The sequence below is a fragment of the Gastrolobium bilobum genome, unplaced genomic scaffold, assembly GCF_033153095.1.
Source record: "Gastrolobium bilobum isolate Gb01-03AN ecotype WA unplaced genomic scaffold, APGP_CSIRO_Gbil_v1 utg6327, whole genome shotgun sequence".
NCBI lineage: Eukaryota > Viridiplantae > Streptophyta > Magnoliopsida > Fabales > Fabaceae > Gastrolobium > Gastrolobium bilobum.
In genome coordinates this window covers 94872-117686 of record NW_026895832.1, presented here as the reverse complement: position 1 = coordinate 117686, position 22815 = coordinate 94872, and the positions used below count along the sequence as shown (strand labels likewise).

The following is a 22815-nucleotide window of genomic DNA, read 5'->3' as shown; positions in this document are numbered from 1 at the left end:
TATGGGAAAAGTGTTTGTCATTTTAAATGACAGAAAATTTGAATTTTAAATTAAAAAAAATCACTCGCTTTTTCTCTCTCATGATTTTCGTTTTTCTGTGTCTATCTCTCTCTCTCCTAAAATAACATAACTTATGTCATTTTAAATGACAAACACCAAATCCTATATATATATATATATATATATATATATATATATATATATATATATATATATAGGGATAGGTTATTGTGCCTACTCCTATTTTACCTACTTTTGCCTACCCCTTTCGTTACCGTTCGATTACCATCTCATCCAACGATCCATATTTGTGATATAAAATAAACCTTTTTTTCCCTTTTTTTTCTTCTCACTTTCTTCCATACCTTTTATCTCTCCTCCCCTTTCTCTCTTCCTCTGCCATATACCTAATTTTTTCCCTTCTGCCGTCGTGGACCTCAATCTCCTGACAAACTGTTCGATTCTAATGATATTTTTAATCCTTGTAAATTAATACGATTGAATCGATGACTAACAAAGAAGTTTTGATGTGATTCAAAGCGGTGGTGCCACAAGGTCGATCTGTTCACAGAATCCTCCTTGTCTCTGCTTCAATATGTCGATCTGTTCTTCCACATGATAGATACTCTTAATTTCTAATAATTAATTGGCTATCTATATCAACATAATTGCTGGAATGGCACCAATTAACCCTCTTTCCAGATTTTCCCAATATCAATTTTTTTTATTCTTTAATTTTTTTATTTATTTTGAATCTTTTCCAACTCTGCACAGATCTTTTGAATCACATTAAAACTTCTTTGTTAGTCATCGATTCAATCTTATTATTTTATAAAATTTATGTTGTTCTTCAGATCTAAAAACTTGTTGTGATTTTTCAATCCATTGACACTGGTAATTTGATAGAATCTGATTCAGAAGGAGAAAATTTATATTACAATAATAAAAACAGAGACTAATGTATATTGACGATGATTTCAAATGCTGTGGTAATTGATTTCAAATGCTTCTGCACCGTTCACCTGGGCAGAGATTAACGATAAAGGAAAAAAATAGGTATATGGCAGAGGAAGAGAGAAAGGGAAGGAGAGAGAAAGGGAAGGAGAGAGAAAGTGAGAAGAAAGAAAGAAAAAAAAAGGTTTATTTTATATCACAAATATGGATCGTTGGATGAGATGGTAATCGAACGGTAACGAAAGGGGTAGGCAAAAGTAGATAAAATAGGAGTAGGCACAATAACCTATCCCATATATATATATATATATATATTATGAGTTCATTTTTTCTACGGTCAATGTATATAATTTATTTATATTGAGCTCAAAACGATGTCGTTTTGAGACGGAAATCAAGGTATTTTTGTAATTATAATTTATTTCAGGGTTATAATAGTCTTTTTCATTATAATTTTTTAATTTTTCAATCCAAAACGACGTCGTTTTGAGAGCGAACGCAGATAACTTATCTACATTCATTTTAGAAACATTAAAGTCATATATATATGGGTTTAAATTGTCTCCTTTTATAGAAGATACTTATCTTATGTTAGTGAGGCATAAAAATTGTGCCATTCTTTTTTTATTTTAAAAAAATGGTGGGACCTACATAATTTGTTTATATGCATGATAAAAGCTATCTTCTATTAAAGGAGATTAGTAAATCCCTCTCTCTCTCGCTCTCTCTCTCTCTCTATATATATATAGAGAGAGAGGATCCTTTGACACTAGTGTCAAATTTTAAATTTGACACCTCGTCTGAGAGTCGTTAAATAAAAAAAGATCAATGGTGTCACATGCTTACAAATCAGAGTCGTTGATCTTTTTTGATCTAACGGCTCTCAGATGAGGTGTCAAATTTCAAATTTGACAATGGTGTCAAAAGATCCTACCCTATATATATATATATATAATATTATATCCGACAATTTATATTCCAACTCTTGACTGTATTTTACAAACGAATCAAATATTTAAGATTTTTTATTTTTATGGTGTTAGAATATTATATAACCTGGAAGTTTAAAAGAGATTGAACTTGAAATTGTAATTTTAAGTTTTAGTTAAGGGTTTAAAGTTTTTAAAGTTATTTTAGATAATTTTATCTAACATTTATTAAAGGGAAAAGTGTTTTTCATTTTAAATGACAGAAAGTTATGTCATTTTAAGAGAGATACAAACACATAAAATTTGAATTTTAAATTAAAAAAACCACTCACTTTCTCTCTCCCATGATTTCCGTTTTTCTGTGTCTATCTCTATCCTAAAATGACATAACTTATGTCATTTTAAATGACAAATACCAAACCCTTTATTAAAATACATAAAATAAAATGTATATGTCTCTGGTCTCCACCTCTCGACCAGAGCACTAATTAATGGGGCATCAATCTGAAATAAATTATACAATTATCACGTGTTAACGAAAGGTATTGAATAATCACATAAATACAAAACGTCAGAAATTGCATACCTGCATATGTCGCATGCGGGCAACGTGTATAAATCCAGCCTGTGTGAGGTAGTCTGTGACCACATTTGGAATAGCGCCGGTAGGTGGCCCCCCTTGTGGTCTCCCACGCCTGGTATTCAGTCTCCTCACATGTTCCATATTCCACACTTTTTGTGAAATATGGTCACTTTGCGTCCTCTTACGAAGGACGTCCCATCTATAAGGCCCATGTATGTACATGCTAGGATTGGTAGGCTCTGGATCCGATAAAGAACCCGAAGATGATGATGAATCAGCCATGACCCTAAACTATATAATATAAAACATCATTGAAATTAATCACATGTAACAACACATTTTATGTACAAATTAATTAAGTAATACCCTAATTTATTATCAAAAATATTAAGCATAAACCCTACGTTTTTACTACAATCGTAATTAATGAAATCATATTAATACGTAATACAGTAATTTATTGGTCAAATAATAATAATAAAACGTCGGACACAAATTAAAGCATACTGACATAATACTTAACCCTAAGTCACTAATAATTTCGTAAATATGTACTAATAATAATAACATCATACAAAATTTACGAAGTCACTATCACTATCTTCTAAATCACTAATTAATACGCTAAACCCCAATGCATAATTAAATATTAATATTAATAACTACGTAACAAAAAAATTACTAAATCATTACAACATTCATAGCATGGTACAAAATTTCTAAGTGACTATCCTTATGTTTTAAGTTTCTAATATACGATAAATCCTAACATGTTCGCAAGGTAGCGCTGTAATTTAAACGTATAAATAACAGGTATTACGAACTTACCTAAGTTGGCAGAGCTTCGCTACGAAAATTTCCGTGTTTGGTCGGGAGCACAATCCGTGGTTAGAGAGAGGTTAGAAAGAGGTGAAATGGTAAGAGTGAGTAGTGAAATGGTAAAAATAGGGGTATTTATAGGGTTGCACATGTGACGCCTAAAATGGAGCGTCAGTGCAGTAGATCCGTAATTATTCTCAAAACTGTAATAAATGCATAATTATTTAATTAAAAAGCATTAAATTAATTTTTTTGCCATCTAAAATAACTTAAACCCTTTAATTAATTATTAAGTATTTGAATGGTTAATTTTTTCGTGGCATTTATTTTATTTTTATCTTTTTAAATGTTTGAAAAACTCGAAGGTCATATTCTCTTGGTGAGAAGGACTTATATGGGAGTTCTAGAAGGAGGAATAGTTTTTGGTGAATCTTTTCTTTGGACAGGGAAAATTGACATAATGTCAATTATCAGAACGTAATTATGTGAACATTTTCCAAAAATCACCGAAAATAATCCGATGAATTTGTATTAATTTGTAAAGAAATAAAACTTTTGCTAATCGCAATGAAAAATTATTGTTCCTAGAGAATTAAATGTACTAAAAAGAGAGAAGAATTCTCTTATTTTTTCAATATACTAACATGTTTTGCTACTTGTTGAGTTGTTCGTAAGCAATACATTGTAGCAGGAATTCGCGACTAGAAATTGTATTCAAGGTGAAATTTTAGTTTCACTGTAATGGGAGATACAATATAACACAAGCAGAACTTGAAATGCAAAATAACAAGACGAATGAATCTTCTTCAGATTTGCCTAGAAGCAGCATCGGCAACAAAAGGCAAGTAAGGTGTACGACCCAAAACACAAGACCCCACACTGTAGAGGAAGCACATGACGCTGAATAGGAATATAGCATTGTGCGACCAAATCGTCACCCGGAACCCGAGCCCGGTCCGACCCGGAGAGAAGATCCGTTGGAGTAGTAGTGGAATCACGAGGAGCACGTCGAGCGTGACGGCTTGCATTGCGTTGAACCTCACATACTTGGGGAAGCTAGGGTTTCTGACGATTCCCAAGTAGAGTGCGAAGAATGCTACGAAGGAGGAGTAAGGAATGGACCTGTAGAACGAGAGTAGTGGAATTATAGGGTCGAAGAGGAGTGCTAGGTTTGGGTATTGTGAGAGGATGAATCGACCGTACTGGACAGAGTTGAAGAATGGGAGTGTGTAAGCGACGACGGAGATTAACCGCTCCGTCGCTGGCGGCGAGGAATTGTTTTGGGGATTTGACATTCGAGCCACAACGACGCCGCTTTTGAGCTTCGATTTGGATGTAGACATTGGGAAGGGTCTAAGTGTTAGGGTAGAAGGGGGTTTGAGGATGTGAGTGTGAGTGTGAGTGTGAGTGTGAAGGAAGCATGGACGGAGAAGAGTAACAGAGGCCATCTTCGAGTTCTTCAACACAGGTTTGGTCACTGCTGCTAATTTTAATTTTAGGGCTTCTACCCATTCGTACATATCAATTGCTTTGTATATGTATATAAATGGGCGTTATGCGGGAGACAAAAAAAAAAAATACAGGACACACTGTTTTTGTTTTTTTTAAATTATCAGAATCTATCTTACTTAAAAAATTATCTGAATCTGATGTTGTATCCATTTTCTCTCTCTCTTATTTTTGTGTATGAGAAGTAGAAGTCATAAAGAGAGAGAAAAAAGTGGGGCCTATATCGAAGAAAAAATAAAAAAGTGGTTAGTAGAAATATCGAACTTGAGAGTTATAAAAGAAGAGATTTTTTTTTTTTTTTTTTTTTGGAGTTACCCAACCCTAATTACTTCTTTGAGGCGAGTTGGCTCCCTCCGGTATGCAACGTAAGAAGTCTTTTTTCTATAAATTATATTGAAAAAATGTGTATCATTTTAAATGACACAAGTTATGTTATCTCATGACACAAAGAGGTGAGACACATATTTTTTATTTTTTATTTTTATTTTTTTCAGTGAGAACCACATCTCTGTGTCTATAAAATAACACAACTTTCATATATATATATATATATATATATATATATATATATAGGTTTGGTATTTGTCATTTTAAATGACATAAGTTATGTTATTTTAAGGGAGAGATAGACACAAGGAATGAAAATCATGGGAGAAAAAGTGGATGTTTTTTTTAATTTAAATTTTAAATAAAAAAATATTTTCTTGTGTCTATCTCTCTCTTAAAATGACATAACTTTATGTCATTTAAAATAACAAATATTTTCCCCTATATATGGTGTAAGACTTGCTAGTCTTACACGGTGTAAAAAGAACTTGCCCCATATATATATAAAGGAAAAGTATTTCTCCAGTGACTCCAAAATGACGTCGTTTTGGGTTATAAGATTAAAAAATTATAATGATAAAGACTATATAACCTTGCAATATATTAAAATTACGAAAACACCTTTATTTTTGCCACAATACGTCATTTTGGATTCACCGGAGATAACTTATCTCTATAGACTGGAGAAATCTTTTACCTTATATATATATATGGAGAAGTTATACTTACCATTTTTTTTTACTATCTCGTACTATCAAATGTTAACTATTGATTTCCACTAATTTAACGGTTATAATTTATTGGGTCACACTTATTAATTAATTCTTAATAAATTATAACTGTTATATTGCCAGAAATCAACGGTTAAGATTTGATAATTAAAAATAAGGGTTTAATGTTTCTACATTGAATGTGGATAAGTTATCTACATTCACTCTCAAAACGACGTCGTTTTTGGTTGAAAAATTAAGAAATTATAATGAAAAAGACTATTATAACCCTGAAATAAATTATAATTACAAAAAATACTTTGATTTCAGCCTTAAAACGACGTCGTTTTGAGCTTAATGTAGATAAGTTATCTATGTTGACTATAGAAAAAGAGAACCCTAAAAATAATAATAAAAAAAGGGAAAGGATATTGTAACAACCAAGTTGTGTTACTACCATGTTACTACCAATCAATCTCACCGTTAGATCGTCTATGTTGATCTAACGGTTATATTTATTTCCATCTTTGTATGGTTATGATTTCTCAAATTTAATACTTTCACTTTAAATATGGGGAATCATAACCATACAAAGATGAAAATAAATATAACCGTTGGATCAACATAATTGATCTAACGGTGAGATTGATTGGTAGTAACATGGTAGTAAAACAACTTGGTTGTTACAATATCCTTCCCCATAAAAAAAATAGTATAACCTCCCCCGTCCCACACACACATAACTTTATCTCCGGCTATTAAATCATAGCCATACAAAATTAGATCAATGATGATAAAGGAAGAAAGATAATCATAATCATTCAAAGTTGAATCAATTAGTATAAGGAAATAAATAAATAAAATGACGTAATTTTTTGGTAGACGGAATCTTAGCTGCTTGAGAAATATTTTTCTCATATATAGATATATTTATGTGTGCGTGTGTGTGAAATATTTTTCTCATATATATATATATATATATATATATATATATATTTATGTGTGCGTGTGTGTGCGCGCGGGCTTTACCATTCGAAATTTTTTTTTCTACAGACTCAAAGAAGTGTGAGGTCTACACTTGTTTTTTTTTTTCATGTACTTCTTTAATGGGACCCACGAATTGTTTGTCTCAGTGGCACAAGAGGTGTTTTTTTTTCCTGTCCTTCTTTAATGAGACCCGTGAATTGTTTGTCTCAGTGGCACACGAGGAATCTAATTTCCTGTAACATAATATAATATTCGGTGTAAGAAGATCCTGCTTCTACTTATATTTATATTTATATATATATATATATATGAGAAAAATGTGTATAATTTTAAAGGATGTAAAATTATGTTATAAATGCTTTATAAACATGCATTTATTCATTTAAATAGATTTAAGGTAGAAGGAGGTTCTCCCGTTTCAAGTTAAGGATAAACTATAAACTTTAATGAAAATTTACAATGACATTATATATTATAGAGCTACGTTACTACGTAGGCTCCTAAGTTCAAACCTAAGTAGTTATCGTAAGCAAAATCTCTAATTTCAAGAATCAGTTCTCATGATGGTGGGGTATCCTTTGGTATCTAATAGGTTGTATAAATTTAATTTTGCGTGTTCAAAGTAGAACCTTTTTATCAAAATAAACGTTGATTTTCTCCTTTCTTTATTGTTACAATAATTACTTCTTTGAGATTAACTAATTCATGCCGTCTTTATTTCCATTTCTCCCACCTCATAGATTAATACAACACATTTTGACAACAACGAAGATATTAAGAATTGGATATCAGCTAAAAGTTATTTTAAGTTAAAGTAAAAATAATAATTTAAAAAATAAAGCCAAAAACTGTTAAATAACTTATATACAACTATTTTAAAGATTCTGAATGAGAAAAAAATAAAATTATTTGTTATTAAGATAATTTATTACAGTAAAGAGTAAAATTGATAAATTCAAATTTAAAATAAGGGTGAAATTAAAAAATAAATATGAAAACTCAAATAATAATATATATATAATATAAAAAATTCCTCTTGCGAGCTTGACTAAATTTGAGAAAAGAAGCATAAAAAGGCTGTGAAGCACTTACTACCTTTAATTTACAAACGTAAAAGGCTTTTGCCAAATTCTAAACGAAAATAGCTGAACAATCAATATCCTTGTGTTCTTTTGACATTTAACGCCAGTTTGAGCCAAAAATCAGTGGAGACAAATTTTGCATGCGCATCAAGTCACTGACTCTTCCCTAATGATAGTTTGCATGAAACTTATTGGGAGTTATACTTACTATCATTTTAGGTTTACAATTCTTACTACTTATTTGATTACTGTTGGATTGACTTGAACTCAACTGCGATAAAAGAAAAGAAAAACTAACTACCATTAATTTCAAATCGATCCAATGATTACCAAACAGATAATAAGAGTTATAAGCCTAAAATGATAATAAGAATAACTTCCCAACTGACACACTTTTTGATTAGTAACTAAAACTTGGAGAGGCTTATAAACCACCTAAATAACGCTTTTAAGCCCTATTACAACTTAATCTAAATCCACACTGAACACAAACACTTATCCGTCAACGCAAAAATTTCATCCTGTTCGTAACCAAAGCAATACATGTACATGATTTCTATACTGCAAAAATATTTACAAATCTTTCCAATTTCAAATTAGGTAACCAAAGGAGACTAGAAGTGTATAAAAATTTCAACCTGTTCGTAACCAAAGCAATACGTAAAGTGGCCAAAGAAAAATTTCATCTATAAGGTGGGTGGATCAACAGAGACTAAGTGTATAAAAAGGGCAAACCTAAAAACCATTTGCTTTTCTTCTCAATTCATTAAGCTCCTTCTCAACCTCCAAGTCAGGGAACGGAAATTCTTTGTTTGTGGGAACAGTTCTTCCAGGTGGAAGTTCTCCTCGCTGTCAATAGAAAAATGAGAAGAAAAAAAACACATACAATATTTAATTTCCATAGGTTTTAATCAGCCAACAATGCTTGTGGACTGTGTTTACTATAGTCTTTTAAACCTATTAACTGAAATAAGTTCAAATTAAAAATCAATCTTACACAGTCACACCATGAATTATTTTTTTATTGCATTTCTTTCTCACAAAATTTACCACTGGATTGAAAGTTCTAATGATATACACCATACCCATGAAATTTCACATTAATCCAAAAATTGTTATATACAAAGTTCCCATGATAAGTTTTGTTTTGATGAAGCGATACAGTCATAGATAGAAGGAATACCTTGGAGCTTCCAGATAATTCTTTCTTTAACTCTGCAAGATCATCATCGATAGAAGAGTTCTCTAGCAGTGCAAACTGTAAATAATAGAGTAAGAAACAAAGTTATCAAATGCGGATTGCGGCATGTTGCGGCTAACCCCAAAAAACGCTATAGCGCTATAGCAAGTTGTAGATGCGGAAATAGCGGAATAGATATATGACAGAAATAATGACAAAAAGAAACATTTTTTAAAGGCAGAGATAGCATAAGTGATAGAGAGAGACGCAGATAGACTAAAAAACTCTTAAAAATTTTCTGTTACACATTTAAATTTTGGACAAAATTGACATTTTGTCTTATGACAGCCATTTGGCCGCAAATGCGATCGCAATAGCCGCTATTGCGTTCCGGTGCGGCGCAGTTTCTTGCGGCGAGGCACCGCAACGCCAGTACGGCGCGGCTCGCGGCGCTATTGCGGTGCAATTAACTACTATGGTAAGAAATTCCTTTTGTTTTGTGTGAGGGAGGAAAAAATTCAACCACACAAATATTTTACTTAGAAGATGTGGCACAAAACAGTGAAATACAGCTGCTACAGCAAAATGGAAATCACTACAAGAGGTCAATGAAAACTGACAAGCCATTATTATTATGCCAAGACATACAAAATCAAGAGGAAGAGTTCCATGAATTTTAGATTCACTTATAACACCCACAAATAACTTTTTTATTTGATATGTTACATACATGTACCAACAAAAACTTAAAACTAAAACAATCCCTTCGTTTTGTTTCGAAGAAGAAAATGATCTTAAAAGAGACATACTGCTTAGCTATATATAAGTTGTACTACCTTTCCCTCAAGATTGTCAGTAGTCAACTGATTCAATGCGTCTGCCTGAGCCTCCATGGTTAGTACTGTAAAAATAAAGAGACAAATAAATTTCTAAGGCTTCAAATAAATTATAAAAGAACTATATATGCACTAACAACTATTGATACATGAATGAAAGCCATTTCTTCCACATGAAGCATTCAAAAAGGTGTAAATTATTAAATATATATATATATATATATATATATATATATATATATATATATTAAAAAACTAACCCTTTTCCTCCATCTTATCAAAAGCTGCAAGGGCACTGCTTGTGCTGATATTGCTCACCATCTCACTTACTATGGTTGCAGTCCTAAAAAGAGGAAAAAGAATCGGCTATTTAGAACAAAGGTAAGACACAAACCCTTGACTTTCAAAGAATCAAAGATAGAGCCAAAGACTAACTTTGCAGACTGAGCTCTTGCTTTGAGGGTATCTTTCTTCGACTTTGCTTCCTGTATCTTGTTCTCCAAAAGCTGTTGACAAAAAAAAAGAACAAAAATGAAAAAGAATGCATAACAGAGTTACATAAATTGCTCAGATATGCTCGCCAAATAGCTCTAATGAACAATACAACTGATGGTAAAAGAAAATGGTACTTTGAAGAATATATAGATTTATTATCGAATCTTGCTTGCTAGTTTATATCCGCTATTTCGAGGTTCGGATGCTCGTCCCAGAGGATATCCATTCATGATGTATATCAAATTTGCTTTCTATTAATCTTGCTATGAATTTTCACCCTCAGGTTGTATAAGATACAAAATTTTTCATAATAATTCAATATAACAATTTACATATATGCCTATATTGTAGTAGTTTATTTATTTTTACTTTTTTCTGGTGTATAGTGTTTTAGTTACTTCACTTTATGCGCATTCACCTTATTAATTTAATTTTCATAAGTTATCATCAGAACATCTCTATCATATACTTGTTCTTCCCCGAAGTGGAGCTTCAAGCAAGAACTTATACAATATCATAAGGATAGAGCAAAAAAGTTGGCTCTGATAATTCCGTTAAATAAAAAAAAAAATTATGCAAAGTCAAGGAATATGAAGAGTACTGCACAACCCTTTTGTATTAAAAGAGAAGCTAATGGAACCGAATGGGAAGGAAAATATATGGGAATATGGAAGTATGGCTATTGCATGATGTCCAGTTTCACAATATTATGACAGTATTCAGGATAACTAAGCATGAATGTTTTAGTTATGAAACATGCAAAGGTGAATTGAAGCTCACATTTTACGAGCAAAAAAGCATGTGACTTCCAATATAAGTAAATTTAGTACCCCCACCAAAAGAAGAAGAAGCAAATTTAGTATAGTTATAAGCAACATTTTCACACTTTTAATGCAATGATTATCTTTTTTTCTCAAGGTCAACCATGCAATTTCCTGTACAGCAAGAGTCAGCACATTACCCAATTCACTTGCAGCTGTACATATCAGGGGCATATATAGCATCAATATATTAGCTTAAACTTCCAGTGAGAAAATTTCATGAACTGATGAACCAAAATATCAATACACATGGCTATACTACTACATAGAACTGAATCATAAAAATAAAATCTACTACTGTAGTTAGCACATATCTTCCACAGTTCAAAAATTAAAATTTAATTTAACATGTAACAATAAATAATATAATGGTAAAGGGTTTGGTGTTTGTCATTTTAAATGACATAAGTTATGTTATTTTAAGAGAAAGATAGACATAGAAAAACGGAAATCATGGGAGAGAGAAAGTGGGTGGTTTTTTTTAATTTAAAATTCAAATTTTCTGTGTCTGTATCTCTCTTAAAATGACATAACTTTCTGTCATTTAAAATGACAAACACTTTTCCTAATGGTAAATTGATTAAAGTTCATCAAATGACAATATAAACTTACTACTACTGATCTCTATTCTCATATCTCTCTCTCCCCCTCTCTCTTGATTCTCTCCACTTCCACTTCCCCAGTTTTTTACTCATGTTTTATTGTTCTCTCCCCTACAAACTCTGTAACTACCTCCTGTCCCTACATTTTCCTCCGTTTTATTCATCAACTTTTGAAAACAAATTAGAGTAATAAAAGATAAAAAGTGGGTTAACACCTGATGTAGTGAGTGTTAAGATACTAGTTCAGGTATTAATGTCCATGGAAAGTTATGGACAGGCCACCATTGTAAAACTATCATAACAGATGGCAACTAACCTGTGTATTGGACACAAGACTATCAATAACACTCTTTTGCTGTTCAAGCTGTGTCTTCAAAGCAGTTGCATTATCCTGTACATACCACATATGATGCAGATGGCAGAAATCAACTTCAATCTACCAAAATAACTTGTTTTCAACTTATAATGACATGCAATAATTAAACAACACGCACGCCATGCTGCAAATTCAAAGGAAACTAGCATGCTACATCTCTACTTAATATTTAGAATATTTCCTTATTTCTAAAGAGAAAAATCTCTCTCTATTTATAGGGATTTTGTAATTATGTCTTTGTCACTGGTTTCATGTCTATGCATGTAGGGATGTTACCATTAAATAAGAGCTGTTTTAAAAGAGTGAAATTCTAAAACCAAGAAGAAGGATGATTATGAGAAATAACACTAGTAGCTATTTCAGGTTGTCCAATATATAAATAGAAAAGGTCTTTTAGAATTGGCGTTGGGCATTTAGAATTCTCATGAACAACCATGAGCAGTAGTAACTAATTCCAAGCTATCTATGTCAACTAACAACTATCATACTAAATACAAGAATCTTGAATTCACAAAAATATTAAACCCAAGCAAAGAGGATCACAGAATGCATCACTCCTTCATCCTTACCAATTCTAGTTCAACAGACACTTCCCATCTGATGAGCCCTTGGAGCCATATAAAGAGGTATATAAACACAAAGGGAGGAAACAATCTGGGGGTGAATGTAAATATCTGAGGTACTTGAGGACTGAAAAGATGAAAAGTGAGAAGTTAGTTAGTGTCAATGCCACGTGGCTAATGTTGAATGGAGAAGGAGAATTGGGTGCAAGGTGGAATGTGGAGTCAGTTAGTGAAAAGGAGGATAAAGGGGAGGAGAGGATGGGAGTGGGGCAGGCATGAAATCAGTAAATTGGTGGGTCGTTACTGATGAGTGGGATTCAGTAGCTGGGTATTTGGGGGTGGTCATGTATTAGTTCTTTTCTATCAATTACTAGTAGTGCTTTTCAATTAGCGTTGTAATTTCTAAGTCCAGGTTGCTTGGTTACTTTCTTGTTCTTCTGTGTAAGGAGTATTGTCTCCATTAATCCATTAGCAGTGAATTTCTGGTACCATCACCATCCCCCCAAAGAAGAGTTAGATGCAGAAAAGCTGCATCAATATAGTGTTTCTGAGAAAAGAACATGAACTAGTGCATAAACCAGTAAGATCTTTGCAAATTGAATGACACTAATCACTACTAGTTTAGAGGTGCCTTAATAATATAGTAAAAAATTATAAGACATCTGATTCTGTATGCATTTCCCTATTGGTATTTAAAATTTCAAAACCATAAGGAAGAAAGCTAGTATTGGAAACATTAAGGAAAGAAAGAAAAAGAAAAGTTGGGGGAACTAATGGTACCAAGTTTAACGAGCAATGAAACCAATTAAAACCAACAGCAAGGGCGCAAATTAAGCTTCCAGTTTCCACATAAATGTTCTTTTCTTTCTATCCTTTGACGATAAAGAATATGTGTACTGTGTACTGTACAAATGGTTTATCTCATGTCAAGATCTATACATAATACACAACATTCTCATTTATAATGCATAAAACTTAAAGTCCTCCACAAAGCTTTAGATAGGAAAGTGGCGTACGGCATAAGTTTTTCTTCGCTTAAGTGCTTCACGGGCAAGATCCTCATCCCCCTTTTGAAGAGCAAGTTGTGCCCTTCGATACCTATTATCAAGGTAAGGGAAGGAGAATAACTACCAGACAATGAATGATGCAGATGCAAAAAAGTAGATGTTTCTGAAAACATACACACACACACACACAAAAAAAAAAAAAAAATTGAAAAAGAATACCAATCATCAGAAGCTTTTTGTACGGAAGTGTACTTGCTTTCTAATTGCTTTTGAGATGCTAGAACCTGGATAAAATTGAAACACAGAAGTTCATTGAAAACGTCAATTCAGCTCAGTAAAAACCAGGCTGGAATATAATGATTGACAAATGAGAATTGGGAACAACTGAAAAATATAATTGTGAAGAAAACAGAAGTTGACAAACTCAAAACATACCTGTGCTGTAGCTTGGCGAACCTTTATCAAATCATTATTCATATCTACAACAGTTTGTTCTAAGATCTTCTCAGGGTCTTCAAAGGAGCTTATAATGGCATTAGCATATGACTGCATTAATTCAAAGTTATTGATATGCAAGAAAAATTACAGTGAAAGTGGTGGATGGAAAGAATCAAATCCATAAGTTAACTATAAAAAAAATAAAATAAAAAAATCTCAATTATATGTATATCCTTATCTTACCTTGATAACTCTAGCAAATCTGCTAAAAAGATTCATCTGAGCACCAAGGGCACCGCCACCTTGACAATTACATTTTAACCTATTGGAGTAGGATACTCGTATACCAGGAACTTCCAGTGCTCCTGCAGCAATAAACCCTGGTTAATGTTCCTTCAAGTTTATGTTGAAGGAACATTTCTTTCATGCTAAAATAACCATAAAATTTTAATTATATCATCAAAGTGCTCTAAAATGTGCCAACTATAGTTTTTCAACTTTCAGAATCATGGTCAGTTTTCTTGTGTAACAAAGGATCATAAAAACATGTCCTCCCATTTGGGGTATAATAATAATAACAACAACAAATGATCATAGGTTAAAACAAAGGTATGAACTTACCCCTATAACTGAGAAATGATGATTTGAAGGGTGGAAGTCTGGAAGACCTTAGAGAAACGAAGCCCAAATCTGTGACTGGCGTAGCCTTCATAGCCATAGCCATTTTCTCACGAGTCTAAATCTCTTCTGTTTTAAACCCAAACTCAACTCAATCGTTGTTGTGTTTTGCACCGACAACAACTTGGGTCGTCACTTCTTTTTCTCCAACTTTGGGTGGTTTTATGCGAGATTTCAAAAACAACAAAATAGTTTCTTTGCAAGTGCTTTAAATACGGATCATCATTGGATTAATAGAATTTTTTTTTTATATAAAAAAATGAAAACGTATCAAGTAATTGAAACAAAGATGTAAATATGTTAGACTAGTTTTGATTTAAAATAGATTAAGTTTTTGTAAAAAATATTGAGTTTGACCTAGCCCGTTAGGAATAAATCTTTGGTGCTATTGTAGCATCAAAGATTTAGTACATCCCACCAATAAAAATATTACATGTCAGCTAAAGTTTTATTTTTTCTGACAATTTTTTTTCTCTCCTATGATGTGTAATGCTCTCATTGGTGAGATGCACTGAATCTTGGTGCAGCAGTAGCACCAAAGATTTATTCGCCCGTTAGCCTGTGTAAACCCCAAATTACAAGGATGACCTGACTTATATTTAAAAATTAAAAATTTTGGCCTAAGCGTGTTATCTTATTAAACATTAAATAATTAAAATAATATTATTTTATTATTCAAAATTATTAAAATAATAATTGTATTTAAAATAAATATTATGATATACGTCGGCTCGTAAATTTATAGGACTGATATGTATAAAAGAGCCCGTGACTTATTTTTTAAATAATTTTTTTTAAAAGTCTAGACCTGTTCTATATTACTATTTGTTGTAGGCCAAGTCTAGCCTAATATAGGTTAGGCCGTAGGCCGACCTAGCCTATTTACACACCCAATTGAAATGATTCTATGTGCATAACTAACCATGTAATAAAAATTGTACTTTGACAATTCTGATAATTTCTTATGTATTCTTAAGCTATTATATTTAAGGGTTTAATGTTTCTTATGTTTAAAAAAAAATAAAGTTATTTCTTATACATACAAAAAAGTGTGTGAGGTCTATATTTTTTCTTTCTCTCTCTCTTCTTCTCATATGGGTTCACATGGACCTCACATATTTTATATGTGTATAAGAGATGAATTTATCTTGTATAATATGAGAAACATTAAACTCTATATTTAATCAAATAAAAATATGATAGATGGATTGTATAATTATATAATTATTTAATTCAATTTAAAATCTTACTTATAATATTTAATTCAATATAAAATTATGTGAACAATTTTGTCAAAGGAAAATTATAAATATTATTATATTTTTTTTTGGATAAACATATCCTCTGTGGGGGACAATTGTGACCGAGTCTGGAATATCCACATATAATATTTACTTCAATATAAAATTATGTGAACAATTTTGTCAAAGAAAAAATTTAAATATTATTAATATTTATTTTGGATAAATATATCCTCTATGTGAGATATTCATGTTCGAGTCGAGAATATCTACATTATAATGGGCTAGCTCTTACAAAGAAATTCTCTTGCCTTCACAATATTATATTTTGAATGCTTACATTCTTATTAGAGACTCAAGTAGTCCAAAATGATTAATGATCACATTAATAGAGTAAAGGAGGAATTGTTTACAAAATAAAAAGAATAAAGGAGGAATTGTGACTTCAAAATGTAACCACAATGGCAACATAAATGATACGAACTTTGATAGAACCTTACCTTAAAAGCTAACTTATAAGTTCAAAGTTTATATAAACCCTGAACCAAAACTTTATATTTTCCACACTTTATATTTTCCACGTGAGACTCCCAGACAAAGCCTAAATCTCGAAACTTACAACTATATTGTAACATATTACTCCAAGGCTTATTATGATCTTTTGGTAACAAATGATTTCTCGTGACAAAAAATATATAGGGTTTATATTGGCCAATATGAGAGGAGAGATCGAAAAATAAAATATGAGCTCCACAAATTTTTATGTATACGTGAGAAATAAAAATTAAATATCAGAAAAAATTTTACCCTTCAAATAATAATAATAATAATAATAATAATAGTCTACTAAAAAATAATAAATAAAAAAATGGGGTAGGGCACGTGAGAGGTAAAGTAGTTATAGTAGAGCCACTGGATATGTGCCGAGTGTTCTTGTTGCTGTCTCACTCGTCACTTCCATTGTTTTTATCAAAACATTCGACCTTTGTTTCTCTCTCTCTCTCTCTCTCAGAAGTTAAAAGTGTTGTTTCAGTTTGAGACATGGCATCGTCTTTGGCTTCAACATCACCTTCACCTGCTTCAGCTTCTGCTGTCACCAAATCCGCCACTAATTTGCGCCTCTTTCATTTCTCAAACTCTAACCTCTCTTTCCGCCTCTCTCCCAAACCCAACTTCCGCTTTTTCACCAAGGTATCTCTCTCTCTCTCTCTCTCTCTCTCTCATATGATTTCCATTTTATTCTTAATTTAGGTCACTACCAAATTCAATGTCTTTTCTTTTCTTTCTTCTTACCTTTACACTTGTCTTGTCTCTCTCTACCCACTTTTTTCCATATCACAAAATGTTGGAAATTAAAACACTTTTATGTATGCAATGTATCTTTCTTCTATATACTATCCATGCTCCAAATATTCATTCATATATGGCACAATTCCTTTATCTACCTATTTATGTATATATGTTTAGGGATACCCTCCTACTCATCTGTTGTTATGCCCAAGGGTTAAGGCTCAGTTAAATGAGGTAAACAAACACTCTTCCTTTTCCTTTCACACTATGTATGTATTTATGTATGCTCCTTTTGGTCTCATATTTTGGGTTAAACAAGGTTGCCCTTGATGGTTCCTCCAATGCTGCGCCTCCTATCAAAGCCAAATCAGACGTGGAACCACCTACCAAGCCTTCAAGTGAACCATCTTCTTCAATCTTGGCAACTCAAGAATCAATCTCTGATTTTATTACTCAAGTTGCAAGTCTTGTCAAGTAAGCACTTGCTTCTTTCTATTGGTAATAACTTATATATAAGCTTTTTCCCAACATGGTTGGAGTGGAGCAATCAGCAATGCAAACCTTTATGTTCAATTTCCTCCTCCTGCAGGCTTGTTGATTCAAGAGACATTGTAGAGTTGAAGCTTAAGCAGCTTGACTGTGAAGTAACAATCAGGAAAAAAGAAGCTATGCCTCAACTACAATATGCTCCTCAACCTGCCATGTTATATTCACCCCCTTTGCCGGCGGGGCAGCCTGTTGCGCCGCCATCTACTCCAACATCTGCTCTGGCTCCTCCTACCTCTCTACCATCAACTTCTCCCCCAGCTGCCAGGTCAGCTAAATCATCGCATCAGCCTCTTAAATGCCCCATGGCAGGGACATTCTACCGAAGTCCAGCACCTGGTGAACCTGCATTTGTGAAGGTACATCTTCTTAACTTCTTTATAATTTGTATATTTATTCTTTGTATAATACTTTTTTGCAGCCTTATGTGAAGGGACTCTTTCTTTAGGTCGGAGACAAAGTAAAGAAGGGGCAAGTCCTATGCATCATTGAGGCGATGAAATTGATGAATGAAATAGAAGTAAGTTCACAGAAACTGTTGATTAAAATAGTGGGTTCTACGTATGATGCCTTTATAAGATGCACTTATTTGTTATGCATATGCTGCCTCGCGTCATTTCTCTTTGCATTATCAAAATTACTGGTTGGCAATGGATGATGCAACTGAATGTAAAAATATTGAGGTTATTAGCACATATGCAATGCATTTTGAGTCACCTCCTTGCATTTTGAGTCACCTCCTTATTAAGTAAATTGAGCCAATGGAAATGGAAAATCAAAGATGTTCAAATGTGGAGTAGAATGATTGGATCCTGATTGCCAATTTTTCCTTCCCCGTCTCCCTCTTCAGGCCTGTCAGAAAATAAAAAATTTCAAGTCTTATTGTGTTAGTCTACTGGGTAGATCATGTAGCATGAATTGCATAATGACTACTAGGAACATGTAGGGTGGGAAATTAGGGATAGTCAACCCAGCGGGAGACGTTTGGATGGAAGAATATCATTGGAAGGAAAGAAGAGGTACAAAGAAGGAGAATACTGTATTCCTCCTTAGATAGAACAACAGCAGAAACTAAAGCAAGGCAGAGAAAACGTTAATAGAAAAGTGCTTTCCAGTCCAGTTGTTTGTTTGACAAAGGAAAATCAGAAACAGACCATGTGATAAGCCCCAGGGTGAAGCCATGAAAACAAGCCTATCACAAAACAATCTAGGGGTAAGGAATTTTTCCCAAATTCAACCAAAGACACAACAGAACAGCATATGAAGCACGCTGCCATAACAATTTTGCTCTGCTTACTCCTTTAAAAGCCTGTGAGTATGATCAACAAGAATTATTGCAAGCTTTGTGAGAAAACTCAAGTTTCACCAAAAACTATAAAAAGTCTAAAGGGCAATGTATAAATAAAGGGGTTTACAATTCTCATTTCACAGGAAAAACATGCTCTCCTACCGCTGAGACATCGAGACGAGTGTTTCAATTTTCTATTTCTTTTTTGTTTTTGTAAAAGTGTGGGGCCCACTGTGTATCTATCTGCTGCAAAATTCGAAAATCTCCTGTGACGTAAGAAATGTAAAACCCATAAATAAATATGTAGCTGTTCCTTAATTAGTGCAACACGCATCACACACATATCAGAGGATAAAATTTTATTACGTCCATGATACCATTAGACATTAGTGCATTATACACAAAATTGACTAATGAAACATTATTTATGATTATTATCATATGTTGGTCACCCTGATATACCTTGATCTAAATGGTTTTGCTGAAAACTTGGTTTATGACACACCCCAATGGCATTGATTGATCCCTGAGCCAATCCCATCTAGTTGGTATAAAGCTTGGTTGTTGTTGTTAGTCTACCTGGTGAAGTATTCTGAATTTCTTGGCCTGCACATCCAAATAAATCACGAGCTTTCTGATGTTCTGACAATGTAGCTTGGAAACTTAAGTTCATTTTAGCTACCCCAAGTTTTTTTTTTTGGAAAGAGAAACTATGAGTTTAGCAATGTCAGTGGTCACTTATTATTGAGAAATGCTTTGAAGTAGCATTTCTGGTTGGTAAGTGCCCTTAAAAGCAAGCTGCAAGTTGTTTTTTGATAATTTCACCATCTATATTATATTACCTTTGTTTTGCTAATATTTTTAGGATTATATGTTGCACTTTGAAAGTTAAAATTTAGGGTTTTCAATATACTATATTTCCCTCATTCCTCTTTTTTGACAGTAAACCCATGATTTAAGTGACGCCTTGTAACATGAAAGATGAACCTACTGAAAAATGTGATGTCAAAGTAAAATATTCCTCAATATTGGAAAAAGTTGAATGAGACACATAAAGGAGGAAAGAGGGAGTATATGGGTTGATCTATTGCTTTGCGGCATCTTTATTCTCTTTGTTTTCGTTTTTGGTAGTATTTGTTCCTCCTCTCTTTAGTAGTTCCCTTCCTGCAATAGTCCTTGATATCTCATAATGAGTTCAGGTTTGTTGGTATTAAATTAGCTATGTACCATCGTAGTCTTTTTAAAGTTTTATGCAATTTCACAAGTTTGTTAACATGAGTTTAGTTTTTGTAAAGTTACTTGTTCTTCACATGCATATATAGAATCTATTACAATGAAGTTTACTCAAGCAAAATAAAAAAAACAAAGAATCCTGCTAATTGTTATATTATTAATTCATACTTAAGGAGGAAATAACTTGTGTTCAACAAGTTCATGTCATATTGTACTTAAAGTAGAACTGAAATCAATTGGACACATTACATTTATTTTTTAGTTCAAAACAGCTACACTTTACTGGTTTTTATGGAGATACAACAATGAAGTGCAAAAACTTACTGAATTATTTAAGGACGCATTATAGTTGACTTTTCCATACAATAAACCTTTCGCCGAAAAAAATTGTATACAATAGGATTAAGTTTGATTTCTAACTTGATTAATAGACATGAGATGCAAATCAAAAAAATCATTAAGAGAAGTAAGAATTGTAGCAATTTTTATTTTGTCTTGAGGATCCTGTGGATTTTCCCTTCCATCTCGAACTATAAAAATTTGTATATTTTCCTTATGTACTATATATACAGGCTGATCAGTCAGGAACTATAGTTGAAATCCTTGCGGAAGATGGCAAGTCTGTAAGCGTTGACACTGTGAGTATATTCTAGGCCCTCCTGATTAATAACTCAAGTAAAATTAACTTGTTCATCATTATAGGTTTGATCTCTTTTGTTCCCTTGCTTTGCAGCCCCTATTTGTGATTGAACCTTAGAGCTCACGGAGTATTCAAGTAGATGGATGAAACAACATATAGAGGTATCTACTGGTATTGGTAGTTGAAAAGTGTGAGGCGCATCATCTCCCCCAAAACACCCCCTCCCCCAAAGGTAGAGAAAGCTAGGAAGATTTTGTTCTGATTTGGGATGGTACAGTTGAGAAGAATTACTCCTTTATAATGGATTTATTCCTTTTTTTTTTTTTTTTTCTTATCATCCAGTTCTACATGCTTGGACTATGTTCTAGTGAATATTTTTTTTGTTTCAACTTTCAAGCAAAAATTCATGTGTCTGATATGCATTTCAAGCCTTTTGTTTTTCCTTTTTATTTTTGAAAAGGGTGGGGGAGCATTTGATCCTATAGTTATGTTCTGTATTTTTAGCTGGTGATATCATTTCTTTCCAAGTTTTTATGCAGATTATAAGAGTGGTAGAAAGATTCGTTATTCTTTTTTTTTTTGGATACATAAAGATTCGTTATTCTCAATAAGGAAGAAATGGAGATGTGATGTACAGAAGTTACTATTGGGGGAAAACAGTAACCTAAACAATTTATAAGAAAATTCCAAAAAAGCTGCTTAGGTGCTTTTCTCAAGAGTTTAAAATAATAACTTACAGAAAACATTTCTAGAAAAAATAAAATAAAAAAGATTACTGGTTAACAAATTTCATTTGCCCCTTGATGAGGCATATGAAAATAACACCCGTAGAAAAAAAAAAAATGTGTCATTTTAAATGACACACTTGACATTCTTTCATTTTTGTAAAAAGTTGGGATTCACATCTTTAAAAAAAAAAATTTCACACTTTTTTCCATGATTTATCTTTCTCTTATTTAAAATAATACAATTTGTGTTCTTTAAAATGATACATTTTCTCCCGTAAAAAAAATTAATACCCATCGGCACATTTTTATCTCAGGTTTGAATGGGATATTGGCAGCGGAGTAAACCCAACAATCTCATGGGAAAACATTTTTTTGATTCATGTCACAAGTGGAGCTTACAAAATAGTGGAGAGAAAATAAAAATAAAAATTAAGGCGAGACCATGAATCATTAGTAAGAGAAATTTTTTATATGATTGCTCTTCTAAAAAACCATAATCATCTGATGTTTGTTGATCTAATAACATTCTGTCAAGAAGAAACAGATTTGATAAATATGAATAATTTTTGTAGAGTATTATAACGGAAAAAAGTCAAATTAATTGATTGGATTCGAAATGATTTTGATCTAATCTAAATTTAATATAAGTTAATTCGGATTGAATTATATGTATATTTTTTTGGTAGTTGATTGCATTATACTTTTATTTGTTGTTAAAATTGTTTTGATATATAAATTCGTTAAATTATGAAAATTTACTTTCATCAAAATTAATATTAGTTCAAACAAATGCATAAAATATTTTTTATTAAATACAAATATACAATCGAATTAATTTTTTTTTAACTTTTTAATTGATACCAATGTCAAACTAAAAAATTTGATACTAAATTTTAATTGTTGATTTTCGTCAATCGATAATTATAATTTATTAAAATTATTAATTAATTAGT

At 32.2% G+C, this 22815-nt stretch overlaps 3 protein-coding genes across 3 annotated transcripts; 1 reads left to right on the top strand and 2 right to left on the bottom strand.

Moving 5' to 3' along the window:
• Window positions 1-3932: 3932 nt before the first annotated feature.
• On the bottom strand, window positions 3933-4820 carry LOC133296268 (protein TIC 20-II, chloroplastic). The gene has a single exon (XM_061495215.1). It carries the CDS (start codon window positions 4803-4805, stop codon window positions 4092-4094), a length of 714 nt encoding a protein of 237 aa, XP_061351199.1. The 5' UTR covers window positions 4806-4820; the 3' UTR covers window positions 3933-4091.
• Window positions 4821-8359: 3539 nt separating this feature from the next.
• On the bottom strand, window positions 8360-15041 carry LOC133296262 (membrane-associated protein VIPP1, chloroplastic). The gene is made up of 11 exons (XM_061495208.1): window positions 14840-15041; window positions 14462-14583; window positions 14216-14326; window positions 14000-14064; window positions 13790-13871; window positions 12151-12225; window positions 10352-10422; window positions 10177-10259; window positions 9917-9981; window positions 9084-9158; window positions 8360-8749 (listed from the first exon to the last, which is right to left on the bottom strand). The coding sequence occupies exons 1-11, from the start codon at window positions 14940-14942 to the stop codon at window positions 8636-8638; spliced, it is 966 nt and encodes a 321-aa protein (XP_061351192.1). The 5' UTR covers window positions 14943-15041; the 3' UTR covers window positions 8360-8635.
• A 2112-nt stretch (window positions 15042-17153) lies between these two features.
• Window positions 17154-21559, top strand: LOC133296257 (biotin carboxyl carrier protein of acetyl-CoA carboxylase, chloroplastic). The gene is made up of 7 exons (XM_061495204.1): window positions 17154-17328; window positions 17605-17661; window positions 17747-17901; window positions 18017-18332; window positions 18422-18493; window positions 21067-21132; window positions 21228-21559. Exons 1-7 carry the CDS (start codon window positions 17179-17181, stop codon window positions 21249-21251), a joined length of 840 nt encoding a protein of 279 aa, XP_061351188.1. The 5' UTR covers window positions 17154-17178; the 3' UTR covers window positions 21252-21559.
• Window positions 21560-22815: the final 1256 nt, after the last annotated feature.